Raw genomic sequence first — 24,988 nt, forward strand, 5'->3', positions numbered from 1 at the left:
TGGAACTCGTTGCATTTTTATCGCCTTACCGTAATATCCGGTATACAGTCCGCACGCAGTGTTTAGTCCGCAACGCACAATTTTGGCTGCATATGGATTGTAAAACTTTTATTTCCAACAGTTTGAGAGGCTTTAGGCCCCTCGCCTAAACGACAGCCAGAATGTCCTGGCTTGCGGCGGCGTCTTCGGCCAGTTGTACGAGCTTTGTCTGAATCATCAGATCGGTGCTGAATAGGAGAGCCTCCCATTGGTCAAGCGACAGAATTTTTTTCCCCTCCAGGGGGGCAAAAGGGCATTTCCAATATATATGGTTGAGATCCGCGTTGTGGTGACATAGCTTGCACACATTTGAATACTGTGACGGATAATCAAAACTACACATAACTGGGTTCTGGAATGTATGAGTCTGGAGACGGCTGCCAAGAAAAAAAAGTACTAGACTTTCCGCACTCGTTACATACACTATCAGAATCAGGCGTGCGAACAGCACATAAAATTATATTTGGCGCAGTTCAAGTATCACAAAACGTGGCAATAGAGTAAGCTTCGCGAACTTTCTGCCACATTATGCGATGCTGAAAGAGCAAAAAATGCTGCGTAGTGCATATATACAGATGGTCCGCAAAGCGCAAAATATAAATTTTTTAGCATGCATAACTCGCAGACTGTATACCAGAAACAATAGTATATGTTACAGAATTTCTGCCCCTTTCCCTAAAAGAGCCGCTCGCTATATATATATATATATATATATATATATATATATATATATATATATATATATATATATATATATATATATATATATATATATATATAAAATTCTTTCTCAGTATACAGGAAATGCTAGGCATCTCATGGCAAGGAAATATGCTACAGATTAGAAATTACGACCTACACTGCGCTCATCATCCTCGTCCGTAGCGTTTTCCTCGTTCCATTCACTGACAAGCACAAGGCGCTCCGAGCGTATGCAAATTCTAAAGCTTCATTTGGGTAAGCACAACGAATGAATGAGTCAAATAACTGTTATTTACTTACATTCAACCGCATTAACAAACAGTTCGATCAGTGTTTATATTTTTTAACGGCAAGCTCATGATTCACCCAAAGATGAGGAAGACGAGGTTTGCGACGTTCCGCGATGTGTTCATCTCTAAAAACTCAGATTTCCTTTAAATAATATAAGGTACACTTTTTACGCACTTCTCGGCCTTCGCCGGATTCTGAGCTGATCCCTCTTTATGGGAGTGAGTCATTAACCTTGCGAGACCAACGACAACCAAAGACGGTTGATCACAAATCACCTACTCATTCAGTGCAGTTGTCCGCCGCGGTGGCTCAGTGGTTAGGGCGCTCGACTACTGATCCGGAGTTCCCGGGTTCGAACCCGACCGCGGCGGCTGCGTTTTTATGGAGGAAAAACGCTAAGGCGCCCGTGTGCTGTGCGATGTCAGTGCACGTTAAAGATCCCCAGGTGGTCGAAATTATTCCGGAGCCCTCCACTACGACACCTATTCATTTCTTCTTTCAGTCCCTCCTTTATTCCTCCCCTTACGGCGCAGTTCAGGTGTCCAACGATATGTGAGACAGATACTGCGCAATGTCCTTTCCCCAAAAAACCAATTATTATTATCCCTTACGGCGCGGTTCGTGCCCACCGAGATATGTGAGAGGGGCGTCATTTCCTTTTCTTAAATTGTACAACGGGCAAGACATCGCGCCGCACGGGCGATGGCGTTCCATGGACCCCTTGGCAACTCTGCAACACGCTGCGGCGTCCCACTTTTAAGTCTTAAGCGCCCTCCAATTTTTTATGCAATTGGCTGACGCAATATTTTCGGCCATTTCGTCGGTAGAAGGTATGAGCCACAGATTTGCGAGGCCAACAACAAACTCCGATGACTGCTCATAAATCTGCTCTTTTTTGAACAACTGGAACATCACGTCGACTCGATTTCTTGCGCGGCTCTGAAGGAAGCATGCACGCAAGCTTCCTTGCAAGTATATAGTGTGTTCCACCTATGACTTCACACAATTTTTATACTACGGTTTTTGTGTTAGAAGAGCACTTTTTTCTGCATTGCGTTTCCAGCGGTGTAGTACATCAGAATATAGGTACACGACGTGCTAACTAGCGTGCTGATTCACTAATGCTGTACAGTTAACTTTTTATCTATTACTGTTAGGCTCCTTAATTACTGAGAGGCATGTTTTTACAATTTCAAAAACGCGGTTACTGTCGGCGCTGTGGCCCAACAAATTTTGACTAATTCGACGAGTTACGAGCACTGGAGAGCTTTCTTTGCCTGCGGGCTTCTAATAATAATAATTGGTTTTTGGGGAAAGGAAACGGCGCCTTATCTGTCTCATATATCGTTGGACACCCGAACCGCGCCGTAAGGAAAGAGATAAAAGACGGAGTGAAAGAAGAAAGGAATGAAGGGGTGCCGTAGTGGAGGGCTCCGGAATAATTTCGACCACCCAGGGATCCTTAATGCGCACTGACATAGCACAGCACACGGGCGCCTTAGCGTTCTGCCTCCATAAAAACGCAGCCGCCGCGGTCGGGTTCGAACCCGGGTACTCCGGGTCAGTAGCCATGCGCCCTAACCATTGAGCCACCGCGGCGGGTCTGCAGGCTTCTCAAAAGCGCATTTATATTGGTGCGATGTAGGCGAAATTTATTGGGCCACAGCGCCGAGGGTAACCGCGTTTTCAAAATTCTAAAAACGTGCCTCTCAGTAATTAAGGGGCCTAACGGTAATAGTTAAAAAGTGAATAATTCAACATTAGTTAATCGACTTGCAAGTTAGTACATATTAGCTGAATTCTGATGTAATACACCACTGACAATGCTATGCCGAAACAAGCATCTTCAACCCTCGAAACCCCAAATTTTTAAAAATTATGTAAAATCTGAGGTGAATCACCCTGTATATTCACAGTTTTGCGAGCTAAGTGCAAAGGCACGCTCTTTCGACGAACCCTCGATATTTTTGAACGTCTTTGAAGAATCCAGCGCTGTGACGCGGCTGGAAACGACCCTTGCTATCGTTTCAGTCAGCGAGTCCGTCCTTCATTAAAAAGGGAGTCATAAAAGTGAGGCAATGTGAATATATGGCAAACGGGGTACTTTATTTAAAAGTAGTCTCGATGAGCATTTAGACTTTTTTCCCACAGACTAAAGAGTCACGTGATTCCCGTCTCATAAAATTCATTTGGTTGCTGGATCAAAAAGTCTGTAACTGACTCTCACGTCATCGTCCGGCACGATCTTCTGGTTCCGCTGCACAGTTTTTTCAAGCGTCGGAAAATGTGGAAGTCGGAAGGCGACAGGTCTGGGCCGTATGGCGGATGTTGCAGCGTTTCTCACTTGACTTTTCCAGTTTTGTGGTAACTACATCAGCGATGTGGGGACGGGCATTGTCGTGGAGCAAGATGAACCCATTCGTCAATTTTCCACATCGTTTGTTCTTGATTCCGACATGTAGCCAATCCAGCTCTTCACAATATCGGTAAATATTGGTAGTCTCTCCAGGTTTACAAAGTTCGACCAGTAATGGTCCCTGACGATCGAAATAAAAATTGTGTCTTGGGTGATTGCACGGTGGCATTGGAATAGTCTTGGACTGTCTTTGCAACTTTCACGTTCTTTCCTGAACCGTTTACCCCAACGCTTCACAGTGGCCAATGAAATGAAATGTTCGCCGCACACGGCAGCCTCACGGCGACTAATCACTTGTTGGGACACATCTTCAGCTGTCAAAAACCTCACGACACCCTGCTGCTCAACTTTTGGAGCATTCATTATGTCGCACAACCGTGTTCGACCATGTGTACATGTGAGCATTAAAGAACACTGATCCTCAAGCCTGCGTATAAATTTCGTAAATGTGAGATGCCTGTGTGCTAGCCGCATGCCCCGCAGGTAATGGACAGAACCGTTATTGCGCGAGGTAGGTTGGCTCACTTTCATCTGACTCGCCCTCGTATTTGTGTAAAAATAAAAAAACAGAGTACACAAAAATTGCCGATATAGCAGCTCTTAGCGGTTCAACTTTTCATTTCCACAGCCTGGGCATTGTGCGCTTGCAGTAGTAGCTCTTGAATTTTTTAATTTCTAGCATTTTACGAAGAAATAAATCAAACGAGACGTAGTTGCCATAATGAACAAAGTACATCCGACACTCGCAATGGCAGTTGGGTAACGACAGTAAAGGCAACGACTTCCACGGATGCTGCTCAATCCCTACCCGATGGCTTAGAGACATGTCTAACCCTCCCTCCCCGGGCTCTAAACTTTTGAAAAAAACTGTACGCCCACCATGTTTAGAGCCCCTCAATGTTCTTCAGCTCTTGCTTTTCGCGACTGTCGATTTTTGCGGTAAAATCATGCACATGCTCTGATCTTGCGATTATGCAGCGCTATCGGTAATGTTGCAGCACGAATAAATTTGTAAATACATCTGTAAATAAATTCTGCCAGCATGTACAGCGACTTCGATGACAGAGGCAAACAGTGAAAGAAAGCTGCAAGGAAGTAACAAGCAGCCTATTTCCTCATTATCCTTCGCGCATTCATGGAAAACGCCCCTCGTCCATTTAGTCACATGGAATTTTGCTAATCACAAATTAAGACAGCAAAAGAAGCTAGCCAGAGCCAAAGGGAAAAGAACGGAGCCAAATGAACGTAAACATAACCTCAAAGTTCATCATATTGGTATCTTACAAAGGTAGAAGTTTACGTGCTATGTTGGACATGCATGGTTCCAGGAAGTGACCGCATCAACGATTTGAAGGAAAATTGTACTCATTACCATGCTGCGACATATGCCTTAATGCACTGTATTTTTTACACTGCTTTTAAAATTGGTTTTAGTTTCGTACTCTATGCATGCCTGTGGATTGCAAAACAGAGGCTCTGCCAGTCTGTGCTGTGTGTACTGAATATTAACTTAATTACTTTGCAGGATTTAACAGTGCACTCAGGACGAGGACACTAGGAGAGAAACCGCGAGACACGAGCGCCGTCGCTGCCTTCACCTTCGCTCTGGTCCTAAAAAACAATTGCGCTCGCGCTTTCCCGGTGGCATCAGTATACGATGAACAATGATTCGAAGCGTGGCCCTGTCAAGAGCGCGATTCGTTATAAGGAACTGCTCATAATACGCGTTCTGATGAAAATATATTGTTCGTAGCAGCTTTATCAGCATATAACTATACGCACAATTGGTCTTTCTACGTCACTCCTGGAACACCACTTATAAGACCTAGCTTTCGGACAAACATCGACGAAGTCTTGAGACTGGGGTCAGTGTAGCCACAAATCCGCTTAGATCTTTCTTTTGTTTTCTTATATATAGGGACGAGGACTCGCCCCAGTCTCATCGTGGAGGCTTGGGTAGCTAGGGCTCAGGGTTGCACGATGCTGTGCCGCATCGTGGGTGGCAGGAGTAGTGCCCAGCCTCCACGCTTCTTCTTCACATGCAGGACCACATGTCGCCTCCTTATATACCCGCCGGAAAGGTCACGTGACGATGGGCCACGCGAAGCACAAGCTACCACGCGCCCCTGCGCGCTCGGCTCCGTCTTTTCTTCTTGGTCACGTGCGGGACGAATTCCTTTCGGCATTGAAAATTGCTTTTGGGAAAAGAAATTGCGCAGCATGTTTACATATCGGCGGACACATGAACCGTGCCGTAAGGGAAGGGATAAAGAAGGGAGTGAAAGAAGAAAGCAAGAAAGAGGTGTTGTAGTGGAGGGCTCCGGAATAATTTCGACCGCATGTGGATCTTTAACGTGCACTGACATCGCACAGCACACGGGCGCCTTAGCGTTTTGCCTCCATAAAAACGCAGCCGCCGCGGTCAAGTTCGAGGGAGGTGGTGGTGGAAACTTTATTACATACAGGGGAGTTTAGGACGCGCAGGTATTTGGGCCCCCGCACGGCCCCACTGCACTCAAACGTTCATGTCCCGGAGGCTCATAACGCTGGCAGCCCGGCCTGTGCCGATGGCTTGCGTGGCCGGGTCCTCGGAGCGCAGTAGGGTCTCCCAAGCCTCCCAAGTGGTAAGGCGCTCCAGGCCCCGCGGGGGAGGATCCGCCGCGCAGAGAAAAAGGATATGATCGAGAGTGGCTTTGGGGTGGTGGCAGAGGGTACAGGAGGGGTTTGTGTGGACTTGGTGATAGCGCGAGCGTATATAAGGGGAGGGTAAGGTGCGTGTTTGGAGCCGCCTCCAAAGTGTCTGATGATAATTGTCGAGGGAGGGATGGGGTGGGGTGTACAGCCGACGCTCGGCTTTGCAGGCCTGCGTCACTTCACTGAAGGAATGCGTGCGCTCCCGTGAGAACCCCAGATCGGAGGCTGCCGGTACCCGGTTCAGAGAACCTCGGGCTAAAGCGTTGGCAGCCTCGTTTCAGGGATTCCCGTTGTGGGTAGGCACCCATATGAGCTCCATGTGGCGGGGCGGGTGTGCGGCGAGGGAGTTAAATATGCGAAATGCAGGGACGTGAACTCTCCCGCGGGCGAAATTTATTATGGCAGTTTTAGAGTCCGATAGTATACACCGGGCCTCCGTGCGCGCGATGGCGAGGGCAATAGCGGCCTCTTCAGCCTCCTCCTAAGTGGCAGTGGGAGATATGTGAAGGGTAACAATCGGTTGTAGGGAGGGGATCTTGATGGCTGCAGCCACGTCCTCGCCCGTGCATGCGGTATCCACCCAAACGGCATCCGGTTCCATACCATAGTTTTTGTGGAGCGCCCGTGCGCGAGCTCTGCGGCGGGGTTCGTGGTAGGTGGGCTGCATATTTTTAACGCATGCAAAAGTTGGGCTGAGGCTTAGCTAAAGTGTTAAGCCTGGATATCTCGAAGCGAAAAGCTTCGTGGCGAAGCTCGTGGTTTAGCTTAAGGTTTCATACATAGGGTTACAATTTGAGTAAACCTTTCTAGCTTTTCTAAAACGTGTTGTCTTAGGTATGCAAAGCTTGTACAATCGTCTCAGATCCCGCAAATGCCATAGTCTTTCACAAACTTCACACACGTGGCCGAACGGGTTGTCTACAAAGTCTGTCGTAAAGACCTTGGTCGCACTGGCACTTTCACCGAGTTTCAACATGTAGTCTGTGTAGCGACGAGTCTTTACCTCTTCTTCCATAGCGTCGTCGTCGTCGTCTTCACACTGTTGGCTGCTAACACTGGTAGCAGACGCGGCAATGAGCCGCTTTTGAGTGTCTTGTCGTCGTCGTTTAGCGAGACGCTCCTCTCGGGTGTTTCAGTTGCTCGTTTAGCTCTGGATTTTTCATTCTTCGAAACCGCTCGACGTCTCCCTAAGTACTGTCTTCGCTCACCTGGCCACTCTCAATCGACGCAGGCAAACGGCGCAATTCAGCGTCCTTTTGCCGCCGTTTAGCAAGGCGTGCCTCTCGGGATTCTGGAGGTTCAGCCGCTTGTCTAGCCTTGCACTTTTCATATCTTCGCTGCTTTTGAGTCAACTCCCACGCTACCACGTAAGGGTCTTCTCCTCATTCCATGGCGAAAGGTCAGACGACGGAGGCAGCGCGCGGCGGCGACGACGGCTGCGGCAGCAGCGACCACCTGCGCTCCGCGTGACGTCACTCGGTTTCACGGTCAGACGACGGAGTCAGCACGCGGTGGCTACGACGGCTGCGGCAGCAGCGACCACCTGCACTCCGCGTGACGTCACTCGGTTTCACGGTCAGACGACGGAGTCAGCGCGCGGTGGCTACGACGGCTGCGGCAGCAGCGACCACCTGCGCTCCGCGTGACGTCACTCGGTTTCACGGTCAGACGACGGAGTCAGCGGGCGGTGGCTACGACGGCTGCGGCAGCAGCGACCACCTGCGCTCCGCGCGACGTCACTAGGTTTCACGGTCAGACGACGGAGTCAGCGCGCAGTGGCTACGACGACTGTGGCACCAGCGACCACCTGCGCTCCGCGTGACGTCACTCGGTTTCACGGTCAGACGACGGAGTCAGCGCGCGGTGGCTACGACGGCTGCGGCAGCAGCGACCACCTGCGCTCCGCGTGACGTCACTCGGTTTCACGGTCAGACGACGGAGTCAGCGCGCGGTGGCTACGACGGCTGCGGCAGCAGCGACCACCTGCGCTCCGCGTGACGTCACACGGTTTCGCGCATGCGCAGCTGTGGCCAATCTGTAGTGTGGCGTGAGCCACACTACAGATGAGCCTAATGAAGTTTTTAGCTACAAAAGGCGCCCGTGTGCTGTGTGATGTCAGTGCCCAGTTTCAACATCTTACAAGATCCCAATGGAATCGCCTTGAAGCCGAGGACCGAGAGGCTATGAGGACCATTACGTGCCTTCCACGCATCGCGCCTGTCATACCTTTACAAGAGAATACGCAGCTAAATACCATTGATGAGCTGGTGCAGTACCGCCGTGAAGCGCGCAGCCTTAAGGCCAGTCTATCGCACTCCACGCATGCACTGAGGACTTATTCAACGTCCCACTCCTTTCTTCAGCCGTCAACGCCAGTTCTTCCCCCATGGAAGTTTGTACAGGTCAGCGACAAGCCAACTGATAATAGCCGGCCAACATCTGCTAATTCAGCATCGTCGCTTCACCAGAAATTTCAGGGACAAGATGCTTGTCTGCCTGAAGGATCCATTGTTGTCTACGCAGACGCAAGCATAAAAGACTGCAAAGCAACAATAGCTATCTACTGTCCGTGCAGACGTGCCCTGAATCAAACCTCTTGGTTTCAACTTACGGAACCCCCTTCGTCTTTTTGTGCTGAGCTCGTTGCAGTTCAAGAAGGCACTCTGCTCCTTGGCCGACATACTATGCTCCCTGCGGCCCGTGTTGTCATCCGCACTGACGCCCTTGAAGTTGTCCGGTTGCTACGACGTGTTAGCGCTTGTCCAACGATATGTCAGGACATCCACCGGCTCGCGGCACGCATCCCGCAGCCAGTACGTATTGGGTGGGTCCCACGGGATCTGCTGACCTATCAAAGCCAGGCAGATCTAGCGACCCGCCTTGCGAATACAAACTCATCACCGCATCTGCTCCTTCATTTGGACAATTTTACCCTCCTTTCATCAAGAAAGGAACTCCCCCGGCGCCGCACACGTGCTCTCATCCCTCCGTGTGCGGTAACCCTCCCCCGCGGTCTTACCCGTGCAGAGGAGGTTGCGCTTAGGAGGATCCGGGTCGGGGTTGCCCTCACACCAGCCGTCACTCGGAAGTGGCCTCAGTACCGAGATTTGTTTCTTCGGCCAGGGTGTCCGATATGTAAACACGAGGCATTGAAGCCGACATACATCACTTACTGTGGGACTGCCCAGCTCTCAAGCCTACAAGGATCCGGCACCTGATTGTAGCAGGTCTTTCACCAAGCAACCCTGCTTCATATATTGCCTGGATGCAGGGACCGCACCATCGTTCTCTATTGGACTTCATCAAATCAGCTAACCTTTTTCTATTCATCACACCTTCATCCATCATTGGTGCCCTGGGGCAATCAATTTTGCTTTAATAATAACGATAATTGGTTTTGGGGGAAGGAAATGACGTAGTATCTGTCTCATATATCGTTGGACACCTGAACCGCGCCGTAAGGAAAGGGATAAAGGAGGGAGTGCAAGAAGAAAGGAAATTTTTTTTTGCTTTAAAAACGATTTTTATTTTCATTTCACGTGAAAGGTCCCCAGGTTGTCGAAATTATTGCCGGGGGCCTACATTACGGCACCTCTTTCCTCTTTTCTTATTCCACTGCCTCCTTTATGCCTTCCCATAAGGAGCGGTTTAGGTGTCCACCGAGATATGTGGTGGTCGAAATTATTCCGGAGCCCTCCACTACGGCACCATTTTCTTCTTTCACTCCCACCTTCCTCCCTTCCCTTGCGGCGCGGTTAATGATAATAATAATAATTGGTTTTGGGGGAAAGGAAATGGCGCAGTATCTGTCTCATATATCGTTGGACGCCTGAACCTCGCCGTATGGGAAGGGATAAAGGAGGGAGTGAAAGAAGAAAGGAAGAAATAGGTGCCGTAGTGGAGGGCTCCGGAATAATTTCGACCACCTGGGGATCTTTAACGTGCACTGACATCGCACAGCACACGGGCGCCTTAGCGTTTTTCCTCCATAAAAACGCAGCCGCCGCGGTCGGGTTCGAACCCGGTAACTCTGGCTCAGTAGTCGAGCGCCCTAATCACTTGACTACTGAGCCGTTGTTCCCGGGTTCGAACCCGACCGCGGCGGCTGCGTTTTTATGGAGGAAAAACGCTAACGCGCCCGTGTGCTCTGCGATGTCAGTGCACGTGAAAGATCCCCAGGTGGTCGAAATTATTCCGGAGCCCTCCACTATGGCACCATTTTCTTCTTTCACTCCCACCTTCCTCCCTTCCTTCGCGGCGCGGTTCCGATGTCAGTTACTGTATGATTAACTTTCCTCGAAAACAAATTTTTCATTCGCCAACACAGCCTCAGTGTTGGACTTAAGTGCGTTAAATACGGGAGCTTCAAGTGTTTACATTGGTGCGCTCAGCAAACGTGGAGACGAAATGGAAACATCCGTGGATGTTTGCTTTCCGGAAACGACTTCTAAGTACGGTTCCTCGCCTTTCACGGTGGGAACACCCTTTGTACTACCCCGCGCCGCCGTTTCCCCCTCGCAGCGGCAGTGATTGATTGAACAACTTTAATTTCCACCAGGAAAGACGTTTCTCCGCGCCCCCGGCACGCAGGTCTGGGAGTCAGAGGCTGGCTGGCATTTGTTGACTGGCAGCGTCCTCTTCCGCCAGGTGGATGGTGTTGCACTGGAGCTCAAGGTCCGGGATTCTTAGCAGGGTCTCCCGGGCTTCTCTACCATCTATATCTTTGCCTGCCCCGGGAGAATTTGGGCACTCCCAAATTATGTGGTCGAGGGTCCCTCTCGCCCCACAGTGTGCGCATCGATTATGCGACCTCAGATCTGGGTACCCGTGGTAAGCCCATACCGGGTTCATAAATGTATTGGTTTGTAGCCGCCTCAACGCGACAGCTTCTCCATTGTTTAATTCATGCCTGCGTCCCCAGTAATGAGGCAGCTCACGAGCTAGCCCGAGTTCTCTATTTCTCTTGTAGAGCCCCCAGAGCACGGGGGGAAAGAGGAGCGCCTGCAAAAGTACGGGGAAATTGCCTACCATTGCTATTTGGGACGTAGGCTGGTACCCCCCCCGGGACTCAAAAACATGCATTACAGTGGTGGTGTGTGGCCGCGTGCTGTTGTCTCGTGATGCGCGTGTGAATGTAGCACGTGCGAAAGCCGTAGTCTCACGCTATGGATGGCGAAAATACGGGTGTCCACATGGATATGTGAGACAGTTACTGCGTCGTTTCCTTTCCTCAAAAGCCAATTTTCATTTTCATTTTTCATGATAATCGGGCAAGGATAAAACACAAAACGGCGCAGTTGCAGCAGATGGTTATTCAAAAAGCCATAGCCCGTATTTATATTGATTGCTTCTGTAGCTGCTCCGCATAACAGGTAAGTTAGCAGGCTTAAAGCGTTGTTGCAATGCGATTCAGCTGTGCCAGTGCGCTAACATGCCCAATTTAAAATACATTACCTTGTTAAACAGAAGTTACGCTCAACGAGCGCAAATTTTCATGTTCTCTAGCAAGGCATGAAGGAGCGGCAGCAGCAGCATGCTGGGTTTTTTTCTGCAGTTGAGTATCACGTGTTATCACAAGGAAAAGCAATAAGGCCGAACACGCGTTAGAGGTTTCATCTCGAATGCCAGAAGCCGCCCCATAATCCTATGTATTCGAGTGCTGTTTTTTCGCACAGCCTACAATTGCCTTGTGTGGATGCTCATGTAAGGGAACGCAGTTTCAAATATAGATAAGTATATAAAGTAAGGCACCCAATAATGCGAGCAGCAGTAATTTCAATGTTTTTGTAGCGAAAGCAACAGTATGTTAGTCAGCGGCGCATTTCGGTAAGCGTCGCTAGTCTGTTCTGCGCATGCGCCACTAGTTGCACCGAGCCACTGGTGTTCCGCCGCAGCGGTGCGCTTTTCCTCAAAATCCATTCGCCTATTTCCTCTTCCTCTCTTATTTCCCTCCCTCCTTTATCCCTTCCCTTACGGCACGGTTCGGGTGTGCATCGAGATGTGTGAGACAGCTGCTGCGCATTTCCTTCACTTAAAAACCAAAGAAAACAAGTGAGTCGCCGGCGTTCATTGGCGTTGACAACGTTGCAGAGGCCATTCATTTTCATGAAAGGCGCACTACTGGCTCCCTGGGTCAGTGGTGTTGGTGACAAACTCCAAGAACCTGCTGTGATAGCGTTCCGCACACTGGATAGACAGCGCGCCCACCCTGCCACCGTGGCAGGTGGCAGGTAGTGATTGATCGCGAGAGGTTGCTCACCCAATGAACGCTGCGGCGTATTATATTGCTGCATATTCCGGAGCCCCCCACTACGGCACATCTTTCTTCGAGGAATATAGTAAGAAAAGGAGCTACGATGGTAACACAGCAATTCTCAATAAAAATTGGAGTTACCTGTTTCTTTTGGTACTGTAGTATTGAAATTATTTTATTCCCCTGCAGGCAACGCTCTAAGCTAAAGCAACTAGGTCCACTTGTTCCGCTATCTAACCGGAATGAGTGGTATATAAAACCACATGAAATCGTTTGGTTCATTTGATCGGTTAGAGGATCTTCTTTGCCGAGTCCAGCCATTGCTGTTCTGAGCACATGCGCCGCTGTTGAGCTGGGTTCATGTGTAGTTGCACTGTGGTAATGTCGACGACAGTCATCCCTACGTGTAACGTGTAGTCATCCCTACAGGTGTAGCACCTGATGCCTCCATTATGACGTGCATTCTCTTGTTCTGCCCAGTGCTCGAACGCCTGGCTTTATGGTGCGTAATATGTGCCCTTAGCCGCTGGGTTCGACGTATAGCCTGTTGAGTGTGCTGACTTGCTGCTTCGCGTCCCCGCTGCTCGCAATATGTGCGCTGCGATCGTTGCCGTGAAGGCACCGTCTCTAGCCGCGGGCAATATATGTCCGCTTCTTTAGGGAAATAAAATTGCATGGAACAACTGAAGAAGAGCCACTATAACATCAAACAGCTGCGCTGTATTGCGGTAGATAAAACTCATCCGTATATAGAGTCGTTGCAGTAAAGAAAAAAATGCAATGCAGCATACGTGCACTGCTAAGTTGCCGCGCAATCATTTTTGATAATCTCGACGCGGAGGAACGCAGTTCTCCCTCTGAGAGTGCGGTCACTTCACATAATAATAATAATAATTGGTTTTGGGGGGAAAGGAAATGGCGCAGTATCTGTCTCATATATCGTTGGACACCTGAACCGCGCCGTAAGGGAAGGGTAAAGGAGGGAGTGAAAGAAGAATGGAAGAGAGAGGTGCCGTAGTGGATGGCTCCGGAATAATGTCGACCACCTGGGGATCTTTAACGTGCACTGACATCGCACAGCACACGGGCGCCTTAGCGTTTTTCCTCCATAAAAACGCAGCCGCCGCGGTCGTGTTCGAACCCGGGAACTCCGGATCAGTAGTCGAGCGCCCTAACCACTGAGCCACCGCGGCGGGGCGATAACTTCACATCCAAGTATGCATTAACGACATGGATAGAGAACAAACAAAAGAGGAGGATTCGCACGCAAATATAAATCAAGCATGAAACGTGAGCAGTCTAACGGAACACTTAGCTGCGGCAATGCGCAGTTACAAGAACTTTGTTTTCGTGTCGATTTTCTTCTGCGCATGCGCTGATGTAGAGAATGACGAGAGGCTTGATGCGCAACCATCTAATGAGAATTAATCAGGAGCGCTGTGACATGCCCTGAGTGCCATCAGAAGCATTGCATGCGGGACACTTCGCCTCACGCTCAAGCGCGTCCATTTTGGCCATTACGAACGGAAGCCAACAGTCACCGAAACCAAAAAGCACGGGGGATGTTTTTTTTTAAATAATTCATGGTGTTCATCAATGGGTAATTATTTTTAAAGACAACTGATTCGAAACCAGAAGAAAAACAACCACATGACACTGATGAGATCCAAACCAACCAACGGCCTTCAAATTCCCCGTCCGGTGCTCTACCAACTGAGTTACGGTGACGGATGTCCAATCTTTTGCTTTCGGGGGTATTTATGTGTTGTGTAGCCTAACCTTGAGAGTGTTCACCAGCACCACCTTCGTCCATAGCGGCGGACGTAGTACGTCGCGTATTACCGCGAGTGCCACGCAGGAACGTGGTCGAACGGTGAGAGCGGATGCTGTGCGTGAACCCTCTTATGCATCCTACGGCATCAAGGCTGCCAGAACCGAGGCTCTCGATATGCTGCTGAGAAGACAAGTCCCTCCTTTTCCTTCCCTTGTCTGCTCGTCTTGCATAGCTTATTGCGGTCGTCCATCGCGACTGAATTCGAGGAATCGACCCACCCTTACAAAAATTGTCTATATACAGTCTATAGACTTCTTATGGACTCTATTGCCTTCCTATAAATATTTCCTTTTGTATATTTATAGTCTATACACTTTCTATAGACAAAAGTCTACTAAAATTGTATGACCATAAATCTATAGATTATCTATAGACTGTATATAGGATTTCTATTGCCTTTAGACTGTTCTCTAGGATTTGTCTATACAAAGTCTATAAACTTTATAGAGAGAAGTCTACAGACAGTCTATACACTGTCTAAAAAATTTTGGAAGGGCGGTTTTCTCAAGCACATTATTTCACAGTTTTCGGCGCATGAAATAATTTGTTACTAAAGTGAAGGCCTGCTTATTAGGCGTGCTTCATTCTTATTTGTTCGCAGTGAAACAGTCGCAAGATTTTAGGGCACTGAAAGGAAAATCAACGTCAATGCATGGCTATGGCCGCCGCGGTGGCTCAGTGGTTATGTCACTCGGCTGCTGACCCGAAAGACGCGGGTTCGATACCGGCCGTGGAGGTCGAATTTCGATGGAGGCGAAATTCTTGAGGCCCGTGTACTGTGCAATGTCAGTGCACGTTAAAGAACCCCAGGTGGTCGAAATTATCCGGAGCCCTTCACTACAGTGTCCCTCATAGCCTGAGTCGCTTTGAAACGTTAAACCCCCATAAACCAAACCAAGCAAGGCTATGCCTCGAAGTACTTTCCTTGGAGTCCGCTAGGAAAAGTGCAAATTAACCCTGCCTTGCGACCGCTTATGTATCTGATTTTGGATGCAACTGCGCCATCAATCGCTAAAAGGTACATAAATCTTTATTCTCGCACGATTTACTGCCGGAGACATTGAAATACCTTTCTTTTGTGTGCTGTACAAGTTGGTGCGCAAGTTTTCGCGCAGTATCGATTCTGGCAGAGCGCGAAGATAGCAACCAATTCTCCACGTCCTTCTTTGACCTCCTTTATGTGATTGCACTAGTATGCAAGCTTCAAAAACGCAATGGAAACTGCAAAAATGTGCCAGCGCACATTGCTGAATCACTTCGTTAGTAAATGACACTCCTGCCCCCGTAGTCATTTCAAAAGGCACACCAGCTGCTAATATGAGCATTTTCACGCCCTTCTCTGGAAGTTTGCCTAAAATTTCAAAAGCAGGCTAAATCAACGCAAGAGCAATGTCGCTTAAGACCGCGCACCTACCAACGCCCTGGAAGAACATGTTCACGTGACGGAGCACATCGCTGATTAGAGCAGCGCCCCAATCTTGGACATCGAGAAGGCACTATCGTCACACTTGCTTCTGGAATCTTTTGGACACACAGACGACCAAGTATGTAGTAAACAGGACGAAGGGCTATCTTACTGATATCACCGCCACTCAATCGGCCACCATGGATACTTGTGAGATGCGGCCCTTCTCATTCGTTTTCAGTGTGAGCAAGGCATCTCTATATGGGTCCTCAAACGTCGAAGTCTTATTACATAATTTTCTCTTCGCTGTTTACGAATGTATAGCCTTTGTCAAAAGTTTAGAGTACAGAGAGTGCGCTTCTACGCCGTGCAGTAGTACGCCGGCAGCATCCTTAGCAGTCCTTACCTTTAGAGGGGAGAACGAGAGTTTCCCTTAGCTTCGAGAGATTTGGAGCGCTGTTGATGCACAACGAGCCTCACCGTGGCCCAGAAGCAAACCCCCATGGGCTTCAAGATTTTGACAAAGGCTGTACGTTCGTTTATTGCTGCGAAACGATAAGTTTTTAACATTAACTGGAAGTTTCTTTCGTTCGTATACACTCCACCACCTCGAATATTCTGTCATAAGCGTCATATTTACTGTGTTTCTATTTGCAGTCTGATCCGAATTTCGGACGCGAAATTCGGATGTTGGGGGTTCGGATCCCACCGGCGGCATGTGGTTGTTGTTTCTTCATCTGCTTTCTCGTCAACTACCTTTAAGCCATAAAACAATAACGCTTAGTTTCCAGGTAATCAACACCACAAATTGAAAAATAAAGCATCCCCTATGCTTCTTCGTTACCGCGACTCTTGACTTCCGTCATGAATGTTAAACGAGCACCTATTTTGCCTTTCCCGTGTCTGCTCAACAGCTTAACGAGGGCGTCGAATGTGGCAGTCTTGGTGCCATAGGTAGTATAAGAGGGTTCTCGCACAGCTTCCGCCCTCACCGTTCGATCAAGCTCCTACGTGGCACTAGCCGTAATACAGTATTGTGCATCTTTATCGTGAAGACTTCTAAAATATTTTCTCGCCTCAGCCGCTGGTTCGTTTACGCTGAAACTGCGCACATAACTTTGGTATTGAGGTGACTTTTGTCACTTAGAAAGTTTGTCAACAGTGCTTACCTGGTTTAGCCGCACATAATTGAAGCCCGTAATCGTCTGCCTCGAAATAGACGAACCGAAAGTCGGCCTTCTTTTAAGGGCGTTAGTGGCGCCATCTGTTGTTGGCATATGAAAGCGCCAAGACGCGAAGGGCGCCAAGGCCAGTATTACAAGCTGCGCAGGTCCTTTGATGGAGTCACTGCTGCCCTTCGCGGCAATCCGGCGCTAGCGGCTTTCAGTTCATCGATCTCGGCGCAGACGATTACAGAGTTGCATCATTCGCGGCTGAATCAAGCAAGCATCTCAGTAAAGCTTGCTACGAGACAGAAGTTACCACAACACGCAAGGTATTTGCTCAGTTTTAGCGCAGAGGAGCCAGAGGTTGCGGCCGGAAAATTTTTTAAGTCTTCATGATAAAGATGCACAATACTGTACAGAACGTACCCCATCAGCCGCTACGGAGGAGGGTGGCGCTGGTGAGCACTCTCAAGGTTCAGTTATACTATACATAAATGGCCCCGAAAGCAGAAGATTGGGCAGCCATCGCCGTAGCTCAGGTGGGAGAGCACCGGACGCGAAATTCGAAGGACGTGGGTTCGGATCCTACCAGCGGCGGTGGTTGTTTCTTATTCTGCTTTCTTGTCAGTTATATTTAAGCCACAAAATAATAACACTTCCAATGAAGGCCGAGTTTGGGCGAGTTGGTTTTCCATGCTGAACTTAAAAGTGCAAAAAACAAGGACGTAGAATAAGACACGCAACACGAGCGCTCGTGTTGTGTGTCTTATTCTACGTCCTTGTTTTTGCGATTTTACGTTCAACACTTCCAAGTAATCAATACCACAAATTAAAAAAAAAGTCAGTGGATTTGGGTAATTAGGCCATATGCGGATATGTGCACTAGAATGATGCGTTTCGGTGTTGCACTGCTCTGCTAGGTTAAGGTGGTTGTTGGTGTGTGCGTTCTTTCATGCTAAAGTGGAAGGAGGACATAGCAACACCTGTCATAGGATCTGCCTTGTGCACTGCTCCACTGCTCACCTGCCCACCGGCAACACCTTGGCAAGGAAGCCACCCGGTAGGCAGGTGAGCAGTGGCGCAGTGGCACAAGTCAGGTGCTGTGGGAGGTGTTGCCATCGGTGGGACTTCGGTTGCTTTGGTTGTGTCGCGACACAGGTTGCTTTTCATGAGCAGCGTCTCATGATGAAATGAGCTTCCGCCTGACACGGTGGGCACGTGAGCAGCCTGCCACAAAACCGGCTTCAGACAAACTGATCCGCAGTTCCCGGGTTCGAACCCGACCGCGGCGGCCGCGTTTTTATGGAGGCAAAACGCTAAGGCGCCCGTGTGCTTTGCGATGTCAGTGCACGTTAAAGATCCCCAGGTGGTCGAATTGATTCCGGAGCCCTCCACTACGGCACCTCTTTCTTCCTTTCTTCTTTCACTCCCTCCTTTATCCCTTCCCTTACGGCGCTGTTCAGGTGTCCAACGATACATGAGACAGATACTGCGCCATTTCGCTTCCCGAAAAACCAATTATTATTATTCAAAGAGACAGACAGACAGAGAGACAAACACACAACGCCCAAATGCGGGGAATGGCCACTATAAGTGCTAGCGCACTAAAAAAACATCCTCTATGCTTCTTGGTTTCGATGACAGTAGGCTTCCGTCATGTATACACCCAAAGGGCACTCTATCTATCTGCTTTGAAAAACACCGCAATAAATGTGTTTTGTGAAGCCGGACATACCCCAAAAGGCGCTCTGTCCGCTGGGTGTTTCCCCAAATCGCGCAATCTTCTTGAGATGCCCGACCCGCCGCGGTGGCTCAGTGGTTAGGGCGCTCGGCTACTGATCCGGAGTTCCCGGGTTCGAACCCGACCGCGGCGGCTGCGTTTTTATAGAGGCAAAACGCTAAGGCGCCCGTGTGCTGTGTAATGTCAGTGCACGTTAAAGATCCCCAGGTGGTCGAAATTATTCCGGAGCCCTCCACTATACGGTACCTCTTTCTTCCTTTCTTCTTTCACTCTCTCCTTTATCCCTTCCCTTACGGCGCGGTTCAGGTGTCCAACGATATATGAGACAGATACTGCGCCATTTCCTTTCCCCAAAAACCAATTATTATTATTATTTTCGAGATGCCCGGCATGCTGCCTCGTGGGCTACGTTTATTCGCAAGTACTATATATACCGTTCAAATTGGACATCCTAGATAGGTTTACATCGAAGGCTATCCTCAGACAGCACGATAAACGAACCACGCATTGTGGCAGACGACTCACACCGTGATTGCATACTTATACAGGGTATCGTCAGCGCCGCTGTCTGCCACAGTGCGTGGTTCTCTTTCGTGCGCTTCATGCAGATTTAGAACTGCTTTTTCAGGTAATGCTGTCTAGGTTATGTAGTTTGAACGACTTTATTAGTGAACGAGTGCAGCGCAAGCGGCAGAATGTCGGACTACACGAGAAGCTTGCTCGATTCTGGGAAACACCCAGCGGGTAGAGCGCCTTTTGGGGGGTATATGCCAGGCTTCGCAACATAGATTTATCATGGAGTTTTACTAGGATAGCTTCGAAATGAGGAAGCGTACCTAGTCACTCTTCTTCAAAGCCCTCGCCAACTGTTAACTATAGCAGCCGCCTCCATGAGTACTCAGTGAAACAAGGATTTTTTTTCTGAAAGTTCGCCAGTTTTGCTTACGTGTTATACCGTGGGCCGCGCTCCCGTTCCGTTCCGCGAACAGGAAGTCACTCCCGTGCGTAGGCGTTTTAAACATACGTCGCCTTCGAAATGACGCTTCATACCTTTCGAACCTAGCTGTTGTAGGATGCATTTGGTTGTTCTGCACGAAGGAACATCGCAGGTTCACTGCGAAATCAGAAAACTGCTTTGAAAACTCTTGCTTCCATGTATTCCTATAGGCGCTAAGACTGCCTTTCACCTCCAAGTTTTTCACCTGTCATTCCAGCCGGCGAAAGCAGCGCCATCGCATCTTGCTTACGTCACAGATCAGTGTTTGTCTATACTACCATCATACTGACACACTATCAACGCACAAATGCGAAAAAAAAAGAAATATTGAAAGCAAAAACCTTACGCCGGCTTCAGGGTTCAGTTTAGTTAAGCTGACAAGTGCAAAAAAATTATCGATCCTTTTCTGCTCATCACGGCAGTTCTGAGAAAAAGAGTGATCTTCAGTATACCCCCCTTCTGCTGATTTCACCGCAGCCTTCAGCGATGTCTTGGGCGACCATCGACAAAATTTCTTGAGAGGGCCAAGTCGTTTCGGCATCGCTCTGATGGCGGCTTATCGCACCCTCGCAGTGCAGGCCCTGTGTGAACTCTCAGAGCAGCAAAAACCCGCTGTAACCTATAGATATAGGACAAACACAGCGACAGCTGAAAGCAAACAGGGCACACAAATGCGTATTTGTCGCGTCCTTTTATTTACTTGTTTTTCTGCTGTACACGCATTCTGCGCTGCGCAGTATAAAGCCTTGCTCAAAAAGCCGCCGCGGTGGCTGAGTGGTTACGGCGCTCGGCTCCCGGCCCGAAAGACGCGGGTTCGATCCCGGCCGCGGCGGTCGAATTTCGATGGAGGCGAAATTCTAGAGGCCCGTGTACTGTGCGATGTCAGTGCACGTTAAAGAACCCCAGGTGGTCGAAATTTCCGGAGCCCTTCACTACGGCGTCCCTCATAGCCTGAGTCGCTTTGGGACGTTAAACCCCCATAAACCATAAACAAAACCTTGCTCAAAATTCTTAAAGCCACAGCGCCTCTCTTTAAGCCGTGCAGCAGGGCACGCTAGAAGTTTCAAATCTCCAGTGGGATACCCCTCTCCTCATCTCTTCAGACTTCTGGAGCCTGAAAGGTGCCATAAATGCTCGTCTATAACGCTCAAAGGCACGCCATGGCGGCTTGGAGATTTTCAACCAAGGCTGTACAGAACTTGCTTTACATCCTGATATGTCGTAATGACAATGCAGTCCTCCTACGACCTCACAGTCACGATTTAACTCGAGTTTTAATCATTTTCATTCCACAGCTCAACGTGTGACGTCCCAACCTTCTCGACCAGTCCTGAATTAGGCTAAGGGATTTTCCTCCGTACGTCCGCTCTAACGCCGTCGCGTGAAAAGAATCGTCAACGCTTTCTCAGCTAGGAACATGTGCTTTCGCGCATTTGTTCCTGTTCGTGGTTGAGCACGTATGTATACAGCCTTTGTCAAAAGTATACAGCCCAAGGGGTTTGCTTCTGAGCCCAGCAGTGCTGCTCGTTTTGCATCCTCAATGACCATAATCTGCCGAAGGTGGGAGGAACTCACGTCCTCAACCCTCCCTAGTTTATGACTGAGGACGCACTAAAGAGCCCCGATATTCTGCTTTCAAGCCAACATCTTGGTCTGTGTATATTTTTTAGAAAGGCTGTACCTATACGTGCCTTGATCAGCTATAGCAGCGGGCGGTCTGTGATCACTACACAGCATCTACACGCGAAGTGCCTGCATTCAAAACAGAGGTCCCGCAACGAATCGTATACGGCCCTTATAACGTGTGCAGCGCCTCCTGGTAATGTCCACGCTACGCCATGTATTCGTCATCGTTTCATTTGCCCTGTCGTCATTTAATCTAGTACTAGCCCCTCGATGCGCCTTCCATTCGGACCCCGTCAAAGTGACAGAGATGGCATACGAGAGGCAGGCCTCGTCGAAGCATATCAGAATGCTCCCTGCCAAACACTCGCCCGAGCGCCGTCCTGCGTGAGGCACGCACACAGCTGTCCCGGATCAGGAAAGGTGGGGAAGGGGGTAAAGAAAATTCTTGCAAAGTTTTGCATAAGTATCGATGACATATGGCCGACGAAAATACACCAATGTCGGAACGCTGCACGGTGCATGAAAACGGCTGTGCCGAGCGCTACGCCGCACTTGAGTCGTGGCGTACAGAGGTCACGGCCACTCCTGTCACCGGAGGAGCAGCGAATGTGCAAGCGTAGAGGAACTTCGGCGCAGACAGCGCGCGGTCTGCAGGCGGATCAATGTTTTCCCAACGGGCTGCGCCCGCAGGCGGCACGCGCGGTCGACGACGATCAACTGCGCGCGGCCATCCCCGTCCGACGCGCCGAGCCCCCGGGCGAGACGCGAAGCGCAGAGCGGCTCCCTGGTCCCCCAGTTACGGCGCTCCTTTGAACTTTGCCCAGGTGCTTGTCCCACTGTTTGGCCAAGGGCTTAAGCGGGCCGCAAAGCTCTTCCCCTTCGGGACGCCTCGTGTAGTTTAGCGGGGCGGGTGAAAGCGAAATTAAAAGTGCGGGCGTCCATATGTATGTTTGGAGACCGCGATTAAGGCCTTTGCGTGCATTTCTAATACCGCGCCAAGCTGAGGGGCGGTTGCTTGAGCGCTCGGATATCTGCGCCGGTGCATGCGGTCTCGCAGCGTTTGTCGGAAGTGGTGTATAACCGCCGGCACTTTACTAGGCGCTTCCTTTGTATTTTTTTGCTTTTTGCTTTCTGCATGTCCCTACAGTGCGACAGGCGAGGCTGATGTCATTTACGTCACCGCGATATCCAGGGTGCCGGCGGAGATGCCTGTTCTTTCGAAACCGTGACATCTCGCTGTCGCAGCGCCGACGCTATCGTGCGCGTTGCTGCACGTAGCCTTCGCTGCATCGCTTCATTTGGCAGGCAGGCAGGCGGCGACAGACGGACAGGCAATCTCGGCACACTATAGTATCAGAAATGGCGTGCACAATTTGCATGTCCGTAGAAAAATCACGTACCTGCCTTATTCTCGCTACTGCATTGAGTGAGAACGTAGCGAAGACACTTGAAGCTGCGCTGTAGCCCAAAACGAAAGATCAGAAGATACGAACGGCGGTAGCTGAAATGGCTCCGCGGATCAACATACCTGGCGTTGACAATGTCAAGGAGCCAATGCATCCTGACCTGGGTTGTTCCATACCCAGGGATGGCTGCGATGTAAATCAGGTTCTGCTGCATATCATCCCCCAAGAAGAACTCTGGGTCATTGTGTGGCTCAGGCGGACTGGAGCAAAAACAAATTACACCGACATCACATCAGCACTGCAAGTGTGTCCCGTGGCGAACATAAATTATTCAAGGCTTACTTATAGCAAATGTCCTGCATATACACTGCCGACAAGAATGAACTATACAAGACCGACCAAGATAAAGAATGAACTTCAAAACACTGCAGTCATATTCGGCTGCTTCTGTAGATTCTGATGTAAATCTTTGAAAAGTGAATTAATATCACCTTGCGAGACAACGAAATATGTGAGTGCCGGAGTGAAGGTTCGTCAGACATTCTGCACTAGTGTCCCAAGATTTCTTTATAACCGTGAACAGCAAGGCGAAGAGATAAATGCGTTGCATACAATTATACTGTGTGTTCTACTACTAGCTTATCGATAATCACGCCAACTTATGTAAACAAAATTACGAATGTGGTCCCTGCTTTCTGGCTAACTCGACGATCATATCTTGAATAGCTTGCTTCCTCATTTATTGTATCATTTGCCCGATAAAAATAAAAAATACAAGACTTCCAGCTCTATTGCGTGGGCTTCAAAAATGAAAAGCCAGATGATGTGTGGGAACGTGATTGGCGCCACTTGTGCATGTAACAGACAGCTGGATCTCGGCGCCGCCTTGTGAACTTTCCTGTTTCTTCATCGTCGCCCTTCACGCCGAATTCATATCTATTTTCACGTTCCAATTTGCCCATGTACAGCTTCTGTTGCGTCTGATACGAATTGTGTCATCGTCAGAGGAAAATTGGGACGCACTTGGCGTCCGCAGAGTGCTGCTTTTAAGGTAAGCGTATTTTCTAAGCAAACGACCCGGTGTAATTGTAACTTCCGCGAAAGCTTGGCAAGAAAGGCATCTCGTCTCGTGCGCGCTTTCCACACAGCCTCGGAGCATTTTAGTGTGAAGCTTGAAGCGATCCCGAATTTCCCTCTTGGCTCTGTTTATTGAGAAAGTAATCGTGCATTACCGCAATAACGACTAGGGCTCTAAAACAATGCTGCCACGATCTGAAAGAACAGAGCTTCGGTGTCTTCTGTATGTTTAGAAGCCGGGGCTTTTGAAAACTCAGTACAGCCACTAACTCTACAGAATTTGTGAGCCCGTGGCGCGTATAGCTCGGCACTTTTCACAACGCATGGACTTGACGAGAGCCGGGATGCAGGACGCGTGCACATGAAACGAAATTCTCGTTACAACGAAAGCGTTTCCAAGGCTCCGTTAGACAAGATTTGCCTATCAAGCTTTATACAGCTCGGTGCCATCGCACCTATATTTATGGAGCACAGATAGTAATTACTGTAACTGCGACATGATTATACGCCCGGTGTCCTGTCACAACGACCGCAGTGGCGTTAGAAAGCCATATACTTCTAAGAGTAGCCCGAACTCATTTACCGCTCTTCGACATTTCAGTAGCTTAGAGTTTAATTCCATGCCATATAGTTCGAAATCTGGTCGTAAGCATAGCAAGTACGTAAACTTGCTATAGTTGTGAAGTCATTGCATACACACACACACACACCACATGTTGACACTGTCTATACATACCAGAAACCGGTGCTTTTCCAAAATGGCTTCATGACGCCAACAACATCGGAAGCGTTCACAAACACTTGGAAACTTTCTATTGATGTCTGCTTCGCCGCATCAAGCTTTCTCACGTATGATATGTCGGAATCCAGGCAGAGCGTTTCGGCGAAGCTTATTTCGCAGAAGAGCAAGATGACCCCGGCAGCGAGCATCTTGGTGCACTTGGGGTGCAGGAGTGGCTCTGTTGGGCCGGAAACACGGGACGCACAACACACACGGACAGTTATCACGCTCGATAAACTGGCCCAATGCACTCTATCTCCTGTCGACAGGAAAAGTGGCAACACCCCCATTATATTGTGCGCGGCTTTATCTGGAGCGAGTGCAGAGCCGGCGATATCCGGGGCAGCTCCCTTTGTTGAAGTGCCTGAGCGTTTCCATGAGTGATAGTGGCAACCCACTGTTTGTTAGCGTACTTTTAAACGGGTGCGCATTAATTGCGAATAAAGAGCTTTATTTTGTTTTCATTGCGACAGCATTAGGATGGCCACGAAGGCAAAAACTCTCCAGCGGCGTCTGTGTGAAGCCTTCACCTGCCGGGTGGTGTTTATGGGGATTTTCCT

At 49.2% G+C, this 24,988-nt stretch overlaps 1 protein-coding gene across 2 annotated transcripts in view; it reads right to left on the reverse strand.

Annotated features, from left to right (window-relative positions):
* Window positions 1–24,667, reverse strand: part of Idua (alpha-L-iduronidase) — a 143,676-nt gene extending 119,009 nt beyond the window's left edge. The window contains exons 1-2 of one of the 2 annotated variants that reach the window (XM_077645856.1): window positions 24,384–24,667; window positions 22,693–22,830 (exon numbers count right to left, since the gene is read on the reverse strand). In XM_077645856.1, coding sequence (XP_077501982.1) covers window positions 22,693–22,830; window positions 24,384–24,577 — 332 coding nt within the window. In that variant the 5' untranslated portion in view covers window positions 24,578–24,667. The remainder of the gene's footprint in view (window positions 1–22,692; window positions 22,831–24,383) is intronic. The other variant, XM_077645857.1, reaches the window with a different exon arrangement.
* Window positions 24,668–24,988: the final 321 nt, after the last annotated feature.

The sequence above is a fragment of the Amblyomma americanum genome, chromosome 1 (assembly GCF_052857255.1).
Source record: "Amblyomma americanum isolate KBUSLIRL-KWMA chromosome 1, ASM5285725v1, whole genome shotgun sequence".
Classification (NCBI taxonomy): Eukaryota; Metazoa; Arthropoda; class Arachnida; order Ixodida; family Ixodidae; genus Amblyomma; species Amblyomma americanum.